The sequence below is a fragment of the Chamaea fasciata genome, unplaced genomic scaffold, assembly GCF_029207755.1.
Source record: "Chamaea fasciata isolate MVZ Bird 193981 ecotype frontalis unplaced genomic scaffold, bChaFas1.0.hap1 SCAF_4, whole genome shotgun sequence".
NCBI lineage: Eukaryota > Metazoa > Chordata > Aves > Passeriformes > Sylviidae > Chamaea > Chamaea fasciata.
Genome location: NW_027094089.1, coordinates 55,523,521 through 55,539,194, shown reverse-complemented (window position 1 = coordinate 55,539,194; position 15,674 = coordinate 55,523,521). Strand labels below are relative to the sequence as shown.

General features: G+C 36.7%; 1 protein-coding gene across 1 annotated transcript in view; it reads right to left on the bottom strand.

Moving 5' to 3' along the window:
• The window catches only part of ROR2 (receptor tyrosine kinase like orphan receptor 2), a 155,768-nt gene that overhangs the window by 32,447 nt on the left and 107,647 nt on the right, over nt 1-15,674 (bottom strand). Inside the window, exons 3-4 of the mRNA XM_066181635.1 lie at nt 8,227-8,514; nt 7,120-7,150 (exon numbers count right to left, since the gene is read on the bottom strand). Of these exons, the coding sequence (XP_066037732.1) occupies nt 7,120-7,150; nt 8,227-8,514 (319 nt within the window). The remainder of the gene's footprint in view (nt 1-7,119; nt 7,151-8,226; nt 8,515-15,674) is intronic.

The window sequence follows — 15,674 nt, the reverse complement described above, 5'->3', positions numbered from 1 at the left end:
TACTTCTTCCAAAGGTATTTAGAAACCTTGCCCAACTACAGGTCAAGTCCTGCAGGGTTGCTTTTTTGTCATTGCTACCAGTGTCTCTCAGTAAAGCAGTGCATCTGCATTACACTTTAATCTACACAAGGGCATTTTATTTATACAATAGCAAAAAGAGGGTAAATCTTTCATGAAGATTTATTTTTAATCACCCATGCATACGCTTGGCTTCCTTTGTTTTTTTGGGGAGTTCTGAACAACATGGGTTGGTGAGCATAACAGATTGAAACAAACTATTATCCTTTTTTTCCCCCTACATATTCCCTGTAAACTTCTTTCTTCAGTTCTTCCCCTCCTGTAACAGAAAGGAAAAAAAAATACTACTTGTAATAGTTTCCCCAGATAACAAGTCACAGGAATACAGACACTTGTCTCTACTCCAAGACGGTTTGTATATTAGTTTAAACAAACATCTGACTTTTAAAATTCATCAGCTTTGTAAGCACATTGAATTTGTACTTCTATCACTAAATAATATAAAACCTATTAGATGGTTCATAATTTATTTACTTGTGATTAGAAAGTATTTGAATGGAAGATTAAAGCTGAAGAAACAATGTCCTGTGGGAAGAAGTTGTGATCTGGTGTGTTGCAAAGCAACCCAAAACAGTATTTCCACTGCTCTCTAACTCTGCCTTGAATTATACATGTCCTGGGGTTTAAAATGAGGGGAAATTTTTTTTTTTTGAAATGCATGGGTAACATTAAGATAAAAAATTCAGGTTTTATTACAAGATAGACTGTGAGCTTCCTCTGAGTACACCCTACATCACTGGGCAGAAGAGAGTTGAAATTTTAGTTATATGTTAATTTGTAATGTCATAAACTTCTGAGCTTTTGTAGGCTGTATCCTACATAACTAGAGGAAAAACTGAAAATTGCACTCTAAAATAGATAAGAGAGAAAAAATTTAGTGCAACCTTGGTTTTAGTTCTGTCCTTCCTCCAAATTTCCTGTCTTGGCCTGAAGGGCTGTCAAAGGACATTTAAACTGATGAAGTCAAAAGCAGATCTGAGATTGTGGATCAAAATCCCCTGAAAGGAGCCTCAAACCCACTGGAGGGTGAAATACAGCCTCCCTCTCAGCCTAGAAAGAAAAAAAGGAAAAGTCCCTGACACACAGGGGCTAGGAGGGAATTGCAACATGTTTCAGCCAGATCCCCAAATTGGATTGTCAGGGAGTCAGGAAATCTGCCAAGACAAACACATGATGTTTAATGTAGACCAGCCCAAGATAATCTGTGCCTCAGTTCCTCACTGATAAAACAGGATAAAATTCCATGCTTTATGGGGAGAAGAACATACCCAAAACATTTTGAAATAATCTGATCCTATAGCAGAGGAAGGCAAAAAATTCCCAAGATCCACCATCTCCATTTGATGTACAAAACATGAAGAGACAAAGGTTAAACAACTTGCTGCAATCACACACAGAGACAGGAGTAGAGTCAGAAATTAAATCCAGACATCTGTAATTACAGTCCAGTGTTTTAATCACAAAATTCTTTTTTTTTTTCCTTGATTAAAACAGGAAATGAAAACACAAATATGAGCTTATTCTGTAACTTAACGTATTGCCACAAGCACCTATAAAAAACATACATTGTTCAAATACGGTTGTCTCAGCCACATGAATATTTTGATGAAACAAAAGATGTGCATGTCATTCTGGAGGAAGCACATAATCAGACACCTGGTTCTTATGGGCCTGAATAAACACTGTAACTTCGGAGATGAAACAACCTTATATTGTTTTTTTAAAAATCATCTGTTTATATGAATTTTAAGATAATCTTGTATAATTTTCAAGATTAACAATGTTGTCTGTGGCCAAACTACATTGAGACCAAAGAAATTTGCCACACCACCTGAGGAAAGGAGGAATACACAAGTGGTGCTGCTACCAGATGGTAAGGAAAGTATTCTTTCTTTTTAGTCTGATGTTAGATACCTTTGGTTTGCCAGAGAGATTCAGTTTACAAAACTATTTTCCCCCTCAGCTACTGTCTTTTACCTGGAAGACCCCAATCAGGGGCAGGGAAGTAGCCTCAGGGGTGAAGTGCTCTGATGATCCATTGCTTTCTACATTCTTTCCCAAGATCTTATATTCTCTTTACCATCTTGTAATTACATGAAGATTCATCACATGATGAAAATGACTGTTTCCATCACAAAGATATAAGAGTGCCCCTCACATCATGCAGGAATTTCTCTTTGGGGTCATAGAAAACGTGTGCTTTGGGATTTGTAGACCATTGATAATAAATTGCTCAGGAATTCAGCCTCCTCACTGGAGTTTTAATACAGCTACATTACTGGTTTTTAGACATTCTATTTTCTACTGTTTGAAAGAACTAGATTTTTTTCCTCACTACAATGTCTTCATCACTTTTCTTCAATGGACCAAATCTTAAAAAATTTACTGTTGTCCCAAACTACAGGAGAAAATCAGGCATAAGAACATGTGAATTTATTCTTAATAATTAATACCTCAAAAATTCCTCCACAAAGTAATGATTATTTCTATCGGGTGGCAGTGTTTCTTCTCACCTATTTCTCCTAAGCATCCAGCATACAGGCATCAAAGGCTGCAAACCCTAACTGATCTCAGCCAGAGTTCAATAAAACAGGGACTTCTCAAAGTTTCTTGGAAAGCCAAGTTCCTCTGCAAGGGGAGTGTTCAGTTCCTGGCATCCTGAGCAGATTTCAGAAAGGTCACATAGGGAAAAAGTGCATCAGTGACAAGAGAGATGTTTCCCATACACGTGGCAAGGACTGAGCTTAGGGGCATTACTTCCTGCCTGCATTCTGTGTGCCTTCCTCACTTTGCAAAGGCCTCATCAGAACTTCCAGAAGCCCTTAAGAGTCAAAAAACTGAATATTCGAATATTAGCTATCTTCCATCCCAAGCTCCCTTCAAGGTGGCACTACTATAGTTAAACTGCTTCTAAACAGAAATTTGTCCAATAGGTAAAGTTTAATCTAACCATTCAATTCAAAATAAAAATATATTAGACTAGAAAACATGTGGTCTTTTAGAATGATGTTATCTTCTAAGAGCAACACTTCTAGAAGGAATGACAACTGTTTCTGCCCTTCTGCTCTTAGACTCCAAATTTTTTATGTCCACTGCTTTGTTTTAAATCACAGCAAAAAAAACCCCAAACCCAAAAAACCCCCAACATTCTCTGGTATTTGTTAAACTGATCTTTTATATTTACACACATGTATCTTTCTGAACAGGTAGGATGTCTTTCTTTTGAGAGGCATAACTAAAAATACTAACGATGCAAAAGGTAAAAGGATTATGCAGTGAGAGAAAGGATTGTGAAAGGGTTGTACTCTAATAAAACAACCCTTTAGTAGCACAGTCCTCTGGACAGCAAAGTTAATCAGAAACTCTTTTTTAGACCATTTTTTGATTTTATTTCCTTTGTAAAATAATCTGTACTATGTATTACTATTTGATAATTTTAATACTTTTAATAAATAGAATGAATTGTAATTCTCCATTTCTACGGAAAAAATTCCTAGAAATCTTTACACATATGGATCTTGATGGAAAACAAAGACATCTCCAAATAATCTGCAGTGATTTAAGACTATGTTGAAAGTTGGAAGTTTTTACATTTAGATTTTTATGAAAACATCCCAATTTCATTACCTGAAGGTCAAGATGCTTTTTTGCACAGGCAAGTCTGACTGCATAACACCTATTTTCTCTCTAACAATCTTTAACTGCTAATTAATTCTAGGAATCCACAGCATGGACTGCATAAAAAACCTTGCTAGATGGTATCTACATAGGTAATGTTTCTTATCCCTTAATATTCATTAGGTATAATTTTAAACCAAGTTACAATGGTTTTATGTTTCAGGTTTCCACTGAAGCACGTATTTTTTGAAGCACTAACACCAGCAGCAAGAGCTCTCAAGTGGCTCAGTGCAAGGCTGCACTGTGCAGATAGTGAATGGGAAGTGCCCTTTGTTCCTTCCAAGAGCTCTTTCCAAGCAGTTAGGTATTCCTTTGCCTTTTTCCACTCTTTCTCTTTTCTGGCTTACAAAATGACCTGCATGATTTTATACAAAATGTTCGGTTTTTAAAAAATCATGATCAGTTTCTGAAAATAAAATAATTATACCACCAAAAAATGGCATTTCATTTGAAGAACTGATTTTTTAAAAAACTGAAACAGAATTAAGCATACAATGAGGCAAAAATCTCTAATCCCTGAAAGCTCCTGGGCCTCATATGATAAGACCCTCATGACCTCTCTAGACCTTTGACCTGACCTAGTTTTTCTGAAGTTTCAGGTTTCTCTCCAATCTAGTGGATATTAAAAAGAAAATAATCTACCATGAGTGTACTCTTCACTTCTTAATGGCAGGTCGAGAACAATGATAGCACAGTACTGCTTCAAATGCCAATGGTACAAGACACATTGTGAAGTGTCATAAGCCAAATTACAAGATTTTCTAATTTCTAGTTATTTCTTTATTTTAACTTAGCATTCCAAAGCAGCAAAGGTTGCATAGCAAAACATTCAAAACCTAGGAAAAACCAGGATGACTGACGTCTTGGGAACCCTAATTTACTTCTACTTGAGGAAGTCACATACGCATTAATTCTTTTTTTCACTATATATCAGTTGAAATGTTCTATTTATGTTGGTATTCGTGAAATATTAACAAGTTCATTCTCAGTACAGGAGAAGCACTTGGAAAATACTAAGGAAGTCAAAAGAAATAAAATTAATTACTTGCACTGTAACAAAAGTGGATCAATGTAAAACCTGGTTCCCAGGTTTATCAGTTTGACATAGGCCAGAAAAGAAAGGCCAAGGAGAATGTACCCCATGATAAGCAAGAAGGACAAACTGGTGGTGACTGATAGGGAGAAAGATGAGTTATTCAATGACTTCTTTGCCTCAGTGTTCACCACCAGTCACCCTTTCCACTCAATCCCTTGATCCTCTGTGTGGATATGGGGGACTGAAGTTTCTCCCACTGCAAGTGAAAAGCAGGTTTGGGATCATTTGACGAAGCTGAATTGCCCCAAGTCTATGGGACCTGATGAGATATATTCCAGAGCCCTGAGGGAACTGGCTGATGTTCTTGCCAAAACAATCTCATCATATTTGAAAAGCCAAGGCAGTCAGGCGAACTCCCTGGTGACTGAAAAAAGCAAACATCACTCCCATTTTTAAAAAGAGAAGAAAGGAAGATGTGAGGAACCGCAGACTGGTGAGCCTCACCTCTGTGCATGGAAAGATCATGAAGCAGATCCTCCTAGAAGTTATCCTACACATAAACTATATAAAAGACAACAAATTGACCTAAGGCAGCCAGCACAACTTTACTAAGGGCAAATTGTACCTGACCAATTGGGTGGCCTTTTCTGATGGAGTGAAAGCAATAGTCAGTAAGAGACAACAGATGTCATGTATCTAGACTTTTGTAGGCCTTGATACCATCTCACATGCCATCCTTACCTACAAATTGGAGAGACATGGATTTGGACTGTTCAGCGGATAGGGAAGTGGCTGGATGGATGCAGCCAGAAAGCTGTGGTCTAAGGCTTTGTGTCCAGATGGAGGCCAGTGATGAGTAGTGCCCCTCAAGGCTTTCTCTTGAGACAGGTGCTCTTCAGTATCTTCATCAATGACACAGACAGTGGGATCAAATGCACCCTCAACAAGTTTGAAGATGACATAGAGCTGAGAAGTGCCATTGTGACAACAGAGGGGCAAATTTGAGAAACAGGTCCATGAGAACCTCATGAAGCTCTACAAGTTCAAGTTCCAAGTGTTACATCAGGGTTGGGGAAATCCTAGACATGAACACAGACTAGGAGTTCAAGTCACTGAGAACAGCCCTTGAAGAAGGACTTTGGGGTTCTTGTGAATGAAAAACTGGATGTGACCCAAGAGTGTGAGCTCTCAGCCCAGAAGGCAATTGTATCCTGGGCTGCATCCAAAGCAGCATGTCCAGCAGGGTGAGGGAGGGGATTCTACCACTCTATATGGCCCTCATGAGACCCCACCTGGAATCCTGGGTCCAGCTCCAGGGTCCTCAGCACAAGAAAGATGTGAACCTCTTAGAGTGGGTTCAGAGGAGGCCATGAACATGATCAGAGAGCTGGAGCACCTCTCTGTGAAGACAGGCTGAGAGAGCTGGGGTTGCTAAGCCTGGAGAAAATAAGATTTTGGGAAGATCTCACTGCAGCCTTAAAAGGTTCTCATAAAAAAGAAGGAGGGGGATTTTTATATTGGTAGATAGTGCAGAACTAGGGGCAATGGCTTTGAACTGGAAAAGGGCAGATTTAGATTGGATGTTAAAAAGAAATTCTTTACTCAGAGGGTGGTGAAGAGCTGGAACAGGCTGCCCTGGGAAGCTGTGGATACTTCACCCCTGGAAGTGTTCAATGCCAGGCTGGATGGGACTTGAAGCAACCTGATAAAGTGGAAGGCATCCCTACCCATGGCAGAAGGGTTGGAACTGGGTGATTTTAAGGTCCCTTTCATTCCAGACCATTCTATGATTCTCTTTTCATCCTTGTAACAGAAACAGCAAGTGAGCCCAGGTGTCTTGCAGAAATGACCGAATCACCACTCAAGTCAAAATGACACTAACAAACAGAGGTTTTGCCTAGCTACTCAACGACAGGATTCTAGCCTTGTTCTACCTGGCTCTTCAAGTCATAATAATATAACATGGATAAATTTGCAACCACAGCAACCTAAGCATTTTACCCATTCATTTTTAATCATTCTTCTAGCCCATACTTGCCCTGTAAGCAATTACTGTTTCAACATGACTTTGTGGTAATTTCCTCGTTCAGAACATGTAATAAGCAAGCAGAAGTTTCTCAAGAATACTCAGTCAAATCAAAACCCATTGTAACACAAAGCTACCTCTGTTGAAAAAAGTTGCATCCATTCTGTGAATTTTTGATCAAATTAGATACTTTTAGCAAGAACACTGTGGTTGCAGGCAGCATTTACTGAGTTTATGAACTAAATTCTGACAGACCAAAAGTAGTCAGAGTACATTAAGTAATTTTCCAAAGAGTACTTACTGAAGATTGTGATTTGGGCTGTTTGTTGGACCTGCAAATATAAAACAAAAAAGTATTGCTTACAAGTTTAGCTCAAGGACAAGATCATAAAAAAAGTCAATAGCAATCTAAAAGTAATTGTCTCTTAAAGGAAGGTTTATCTCAAGATTCAAACAAAACCCTCTACATTCCTGAACATAATTATATATTGTTATTTTCAAAGCCACAAATAAAAATCACATGAATCTACTGTCTGCTCCTGCAGCAATTTGAATGCACTTAGTTTTCTTTCATAAAATATTTTCCACCATAAAAACACAGGCAGTTAGACAACTTACTATCTTGACACATCACTTTTAACAAGACCGAACTGAGCCTTACTATCAGAATTTAGGATGTGGCAAGGCGATGATCAACTTTTGCCACAGCAGGAACAAGGTTCAATACTCAGCACTTCACTTAGATATTCAATCACTACAAACTAAACTGTGGAATTAATTATTTACATTCAAAGTTAGAAAAAAAATTAGAAAAATGCCTCGACTTTTTTCTCCCATTGCTCCAAAGCAAGCTAAATAAAAGATTGGCTTCCAGATCAGATTATTAAGTCTCCAAAATGCAATATAAGCACTTCTTGAAAGGTGTGGTGTACCTTCACATGTTAAAGGACAGAATTTGAGGCCACACTTCACATAGCAGTACAATATCAGAAGAACTGATATTCACAAGGATAGGCCCAGAACTATGAACATCACACAGAAAACCACTTCTCATTCTTCTCATCAGCTTTTGTTTTTTTCACACGTTGAGTTTAGCAGTAGAGTGAAAACTCCAGGCAATGAAATTTTACCCTTTTGTACTTTTTATTGGCACTTCTTTAATTTTTTTTCTTCACTGTGTATTTACAGACCTCTACATCTGTATTTACTTTCTTTTATTACCACTACAGGGGCATCAAGTTCTGCTGAGAAGTTCTGTGCTGGGAAAGAGGCCCCAGGCGCTGACTTTATTTTCTTTTGTGTTGAGAATTTTTCTTAAAAAGTTAAATTCATTTCTCATTATACTATGGTTTAAACTAATACCTAGTCTATAAAGCAGTCTGAGTAGTCATAAAAGCCAGGAACTCACCAAGTCTGACAAACAAAACTCCCGTTGCAGTTATTGTCTTCATCCCATTTGAAGCCACGCACTGGTAGTATCCTGTGTCTGTGGTATCCAGATCCTGGATTCTCAGACGTGAGCCATAATCTGTTTTCCTGATGATGATCCGTCTTGGCTCCTGAACCACTGGAGCATCATTTTTTAGCCATCTGACATTTGGAGATGGATTTCCTGCTACCTTGCAATGGAGGATTGCTGTTTGCCCCTGGACTACAGTGATATTGTTTACTGGTTCCAAGAAGGTCAGGAAATAACCTAAGGGGATAAAAGGCCATAAAAGATCAAACTTTACTTGGGTTGAGGTAAAAGCCTGCTCAAAGGTACTCTTCTAAGAGAGAACCTTGGAAACAATTTCAGTTTTCTTTCAAGCTTAAAAAAAAGCAATTCACTGTCCTAAGAACACCATAGCATCACACTCCAATTTGTGTTTCATTGCTGACTTCATGTTTGTGTGCAGGTAGGCATGCAGATTTGAAGGTCAATCATGAATTGTTATGATTACACTCCTAACTGCCTATTTGGATACCTATTTTGAAGCAGTAGTGACTTTTTCTACATCTGACATACTAAAATACCAACATCCTACCATACATCTAGTGCTGTTCTGTTCTGCTCTAACAGCAAAATACGCTCTTGTTTCATAAAAGAATAAACCCACTTGTAACCATATTGGAATATCATTGTGACTTTACCACATAATCTTCTTACATGATGTAAGAGACAGTGCGCAGATCCCTCATCTGCCTCACGACCATTGTCAAGGACAGAGACTGAAACCCCTAAAATGGAATTTAAAATCTCAACACAGGAATTCTGGCCTGGTTGAGGTGGGATGTTGGCCAAGTGCTGCCTGCAGGTGTGTTCGATGGAAAAACCCGGCACGCATTTCTATCGGAACATCAGAACCTGAGCAGAAACAATGGGCAAGTCACGGTGAAGTGACTGCGCCTGCTGACTTGTACTGCTTGACACTGTACCTGCTGACGACCGACTTGTTCTGAGTTCTCTGAATGAACACACTGCAATGATTTCCCCCACCTGTTTGGCCAACTGCCTGTCACTTTGGAGAGGACTATAAAAACCCTGGAGACCCCCGCTCACTTTTGTGATCACCCCACTGGAGAAACTCGCGTCTATAGGCATCTTCAAAAGCCTTGAGGACTCGACCCTCCGTGTTGGTAGCTATAAGCCCCTTCCCCTCTTTTTCTGTCTTTCTTACTATTCTCTTTTCTCTCCCCACTATCGCATTTGTTGGCACTAAATAAAGGTGCATTTGTGATTGAGTAAACTGAGTTTGTCCCCCGCTGTGTCTTTTGCGCTCTGAGATCCCTAAAACGAACCATCACGAACCCCGCTTGTGTGAGCGGATCGTGACACATGATCACAGATATGTCTCAAAAAAAAAAAAAAAAACAACAAAAAACTACAACTGGAAAAGATCCTTTTACATATTGGCTTGTTACTCAACAAAATACTAAAATTAGACTGATTTGGACAGGCTTATATTATAATAAGTTTTAAAGATTATATGTCTCACATTCAATTTAATGAAATAATGCGTCAATTGCAGAAGTAACCTGTGAGGGGACCCATAAGCTGATTATAGACTGACACTTTTTACATCAAGTCAAAATATATGGTCAAGGAAATGTCTGTACGGATATTGTGCAATAACTTTTTGTAGTTATTTTGTAAGTGGAAACTACAAGCCCTTATTAGTGGTTTGTTGAAAGCAAAGGGCTTGTCAAGAAGGCTGTACTGGTGATCTCTGGAGATGACAAAAATAAAGAAAGAATTTATGGAAGAACACTGTCAAAACCTGACAATCAAATCATTTGTAGGTTATTATTTATAAATTTAATTTGGTGTTAGGAGTCCTGCTACTGGTATACATCACACACTGAAAGCTTGACAACATGTAATTCCACTGAAACAATAATATTATATTACCTTACAAAACAGGTAAGGAAAGTATTTAGCTGTCATGCTCATATGTTTATGCCAGTGAATTTAGACCTTCTAGACATAAAGCACCAGGAATTCAAAGTATATTATATTTTTATGGCAGCTGGATCCAAGTATCAAGTAACTTTGAGGGCTGTAGACATGTGGACATTTTCCACCAGTCAAATTATTTTGCAGTTGTTTAATTAAGAAACAGAATATTACTGTACATGACTCGAACACCAGTAAAGAAATTGTCTACACTGACAGTCTAATTGCTGAAATGCCTTAAGAAAATTGATGCTCTGCTTTGATTTATATTTGACAGGACTGTGAAAATCAGTTCCTCTATAATAGCTATGTATATCATTGGAGAAAGGAGCACTAGAAACATCAGGATGTAATAAATGTACAAAGCCAGATATTGCTGGAAAACTGGTTTTCCTGTGTTTTACATTGTTCTCTACCGCTGGCCTTTCAAAAGAAATTCTGTTATAATCAATAATATGGAAATACAATGTAGCCAAGTGCAAACTCAGTTTATCACTAAACAGAAAAATTAATAAATCCAAGTACATAAAATCCCCACATAATATTGAAACTTACAGGAAAATTATTTTATCTTTTTTTCATAAAATAATTTATTATTGTTTATTTATTTTATATTAGGTGTCCCTATTTTTAATTTAAAATCCTTGGCAGACTTCAAAACCTTCTGACAGAACACAAACAATATCTATTTTCAAATAACTAATATAAACAATAGAAAAAGTATATTCATGCTTTCAGCAATGTCACACCACAGCAAAGTAATTTGTTATGGTTTCCAGTTACGTTTCATAGCTGAAAAAATAGAAATACTATGATGACATTCTGGCAGGGAAAACAAAACCAGTAAATTTACTTCTTGATGTAGTAAACTGAAGCCATTGATTAAAACTTCTATTTAAGCCAACATTTTACATACATAAGCATTTCTAGCAGCATGAAACAGAGCATGATCAGTCCTATCACAAGTTAGAAAAGGATTTTACATGGCTATTTCACTCATAGCTTGTTATTTAGAGACTTGTTTCACTACTTTTTCATAAAATGGATGTAGTTCATACTCATGAGCACCATTGAGATACTGGGCTGCATCCGTAGGGGCATTACCTAGCAGAGACAGAGGATACCACTATCGCAATCTACTTAGTGCCTAGCAGTCCACACCTGGAGTATTATGTCCAGTTCTGATCCTCAAAAGTAAAAAATAGCACAGGAGAGGGTTCAAAAGAGGGCTACCAATATCATCAAAGGGCTAAAAAACCTGTCCTGTGAGGAAAGACTTGAAGCAGTTAAGTCTCTTCTCCCAGGACAAGAGACCAGCCAGAAGGGCACCATCACAATTTCTCAGTATCTAAAAGGCACCTACAAAGAGAACAGAGACACTCGGCACAAGGAGCTACATGGAGAAAACAAAGGGCAGTAAGTGAAAGTTTCCAGGAAATGTTTCATTTCAATAGAATAAAGACATTTTTGACAGTGAGAACAATTATTCACTGGAAAATGAACTGCCAGAGGTGTGCTAAGAATCCTCATCACTATAGGTTTTCAAGATGGGATTGGACAGAGTATTTAATTGTTTCGTCTAAGCTTTCCTTCCTCAGAAATGTTGGATTAGATGATCTTTCGAGGTGCCTCCCCGGCTGGAAGGTTTTGTAGTTCTGTGGGTCTATGATTCAGCAATTGTGGGGACAGGCTGAATGTTCTTATACAAGGGAGGCAAAATAGACTGTTTTAAGACCATTTTTGAGAAGAAGCTCTGCCTCTTCCTGCATTGGAGCCAGCACAGCGGTACATTCATCTGGCACAGAGATGCTTCTGATACCCAAGAAATGAAAGAAGCAGTGAAGATCTGTCTAAAAGGTGAGGCCAATTCAAGCACTGTAAGATGATAGACAGGAATTGTGATTTGTCTGGCTCTTTAATACACTTTTTCCTCTTCACATGCAAGTACATGAAAGGGCTACATTGTTCTTGGGCCATTGGTCAGCTTATGTCTTGCTCAAACCTTTATCACTATTTCACTTTTTCCGATTTAAAATCAGCTAGGTGGAGTCTTCTTTTTGGGATAGTCATGGATATTACATTCAAATACATTTGGATGAAAACAGATAGCAAATTTACTCATTAGGACTTATTAACTCAGGATTAAATCCACGTTAGAGCTTCCTGTTCTATTAATTAAAAGAGTTAGGAAGTAATTATACATATATCTTTTAAGCCATCCAAAATATTTCATATGAATCTATGAATCTGATCTTTTTAATATCTAGAACAAAACTAGTACCATGAAAAGCAATGCCGAAGATTTATGGGTTAATTCAGACCCAGTGCAATCCGATAGACTTCGCCTGAAGTCAGTGTCACTGCATCTGTTTCCTGCAGAATTTGCCTTTAGTTCATCATCACTCTATCCAATTTTACACATATTTTATGCAGTGTTTTATATTACCTTGTAATTACAAACCAAATCAGAAGTATTTTAACCTAATGAACTTTAAAGCATTTGTATTTTCCAAAGTTCTGCAGAGCACCCTAAGAGCAGTAGAGCAGCTCAGGGCCTATTCTCTGCTTCTGTCCACCCTGCACTGCACACTCTCCATTTGCTGGTTTCATTTACTCTTTGAGAAGCAATGTTTATGTGCTCACTGATTCTGAAGTATTTGTATGATAGAGTGGGCAGCCATTTGTTGAGCTGCTCTGTTATTTGGTGTCCACTTTAGATAACCCATAACTGACATTCTTTCAAACAAAGTGGAAAATTTAACCAACCATGTTCTAAAGAATGTTTTCTTTATTTAATTTGTGTGGTGATAATCAGCAGTTACTTTTTTGGTAACGTACATCACACCACAAACAGTGTTGATGCCAGTTTGATGGAATGCTTTGGGGATAAAACCAAATTTTCCCAGGGTAAATTAGGATCTCAACAATGTGCAAAGCAGGTTTTTTCCCAGTGTACTTCGTCTTCTCTCTTAGTCTTAATTTGGACAGGTATGAAGGAAAATGAAATGTGAAAATTCTAGAACTTGCATTTAACTTGCGTCCTGTATTTTGTTTAAGCATCAGTTGAGTAGAATTTTTTAAAACTGGAAAAGATTTATTAATCTGTTTTAATACTAACATAATTTTGAAACAGAGAATAAATACTGTCTATAAAATATTTTGTGCCTGTTACATATTGCCAAACTTATAAATGTATTATTGTAAATATCATATTATAATGAATTATATTTTATTTGGGAGATGGATAATAAATAATTTTTTAAAAATACAAGTATAATGGTGAGACATTTCCTGTGTTGTGAAATTCATATTTTTGTATACTGGTTTTTATACTCTGGCTAGTTTCCAAGGGTCATTGAAATGAAGGAAAATGCTTCCTTTGCCTTCAGTGATCTTTGGCATATTCAACTATGTCAAAAGGAAAATTTATCTGGTAGATATTTTTGCATTTGCTGTAGGCAAGAATGTTGTAAACTAAATTTATCTTTCATTATGGTTTCTAACATAGTATACAACTAATACTAATATTTATTTTGCTCGAACAGATTAAAAACTGTTCTGTCAAGAAGCTATGAGAGGACAATGCAACAATCTTTATATTATGTTTTGCTATCATATTCTATGTACTCTACGAATAACACAGCTTAGGGAAATGATTGAAGATGAATTCCAGCAAAACTCTTTCATATTTGGAAAACCTTTGTTAGGTTGCCAGTACTTCATATTTTTAAACCGAATAAATTTGATATAAATATATATCAAACAGAATCCCACAGCAAATCAGCATTAAGATGACAGGTCTATTATTCAGGTTTTGGCAAGAACATAAAAATAAGCTTTTCCAGTGTGTGTCAAATCATTGTCAAGATATGCACAAGAATAGATATTAAACAAAAAACCTAAAGGGTGCAACTATCACTAAGATTTCACATGCATATTATATTTCTTAGTTTTATTTACATTATTCTGGCACTTACATGTCCAAGTTATTGGCTCAAACCATGTGTTATTCTTGGCATAAACACAATATAAAATGATTGCTCTGCTTTTATTATTTAAAGATCTTAGCTGTGATTTTGAAGTTCATTCTAAAAAAATATTTTAAAACTCCTTAGGTACTTTAGATCATATAAATTCTGGCATAATTGTTTTCAATTCAAGTTTTATTTCCTGCTCATTTTTTATTGCTTTTACTCCTTTTTTTTCTATGTGTTTTTAAAAATAATTATGCATTCATAATTTTAAAATGAGCTTCAATATGGAAACCATGAATAGGGCATAGCAAAACTTTTTTAACACTTTTTATCTCAGAACTTCCAAGTAATTTATGAATATTGAAATCTCATGAGATGGGATGATACAATCACACTTATTTTCCAAAAGCAGAAAGTAGAGCGAAGGAAGTGACTTGACAATTTACACATGGACTAAGTGTCAGTATCTATGATACTACACTGAGATTCATGTCTTTCTGTATTCCTGAGATAATGATACTCTGAGATAATCATCCGCTTTGGCTCCTATCCAAGTGGATTCACCTTTCTTTCTGCACTGCACAAGGAACACAAACACTCAATATCCAATCTTTGAGACAAAGAAAGAAAAATTTGATTCACAAATTGCTAGATACCCAAAGATACAACAGTCTTTTCAGACCAAGTTATAATAATTGCATATATGTTTTATCACCTGTTAGAATACTTATTTCTCCATAAGTCATATATATTTATTTAAGTAACTTTATGCAGCAGTCAAAAAAGCCCATAAAACTATCAGAATGGTTGGTATTTGGTATTACAGAACACATCACAGTTTACAAGAGTCTCGGCTTGAGATAGTCAGAATTTAAAATCAGCTGGTTTTAAAAAAGGATAAATACTTTTTCTCCTGCATAACTGCATAAATTTAGACCATTTTCAGATTCATGAAATAAAAATTTCCAGTGTTCAAAACCCCTATGAAAATATGTATACTATGATTTGTGTAAAAAGCAACGTGGGATTTTTTTTCCCCTAAGCTATCTTGCTTTCTCTTTTTTTAATGCCTTCCCAGCTTTTTTATTTTTTTCTTCAAACAGTCTTCTTTTCTTAGGTATAAATAAATGAGCATCACCTTTCCCACTCCAGCTCTTTCAAACGGCAAATTTCTGCTGTGGCGTTTTAAGACTAATATAAACATATTAAACACAAAAGGGTTTGGGGACATTATTTTGAGTAATTAAACTAATGATATTTCACCATAAGCAAAGTCACATTTTCCCACAATAAGACATAACTTTTCATAAAGTATGCTTGGATGCATACTTTAGCTTATGGAATGTTGAGGAAGACACCATTGTTCCAAAATTTACTGTGTAATGAACACAGTACTAAGCATGAACTGTTCACAAAATTGAATGATAATCTGTGAAGAATATCTAA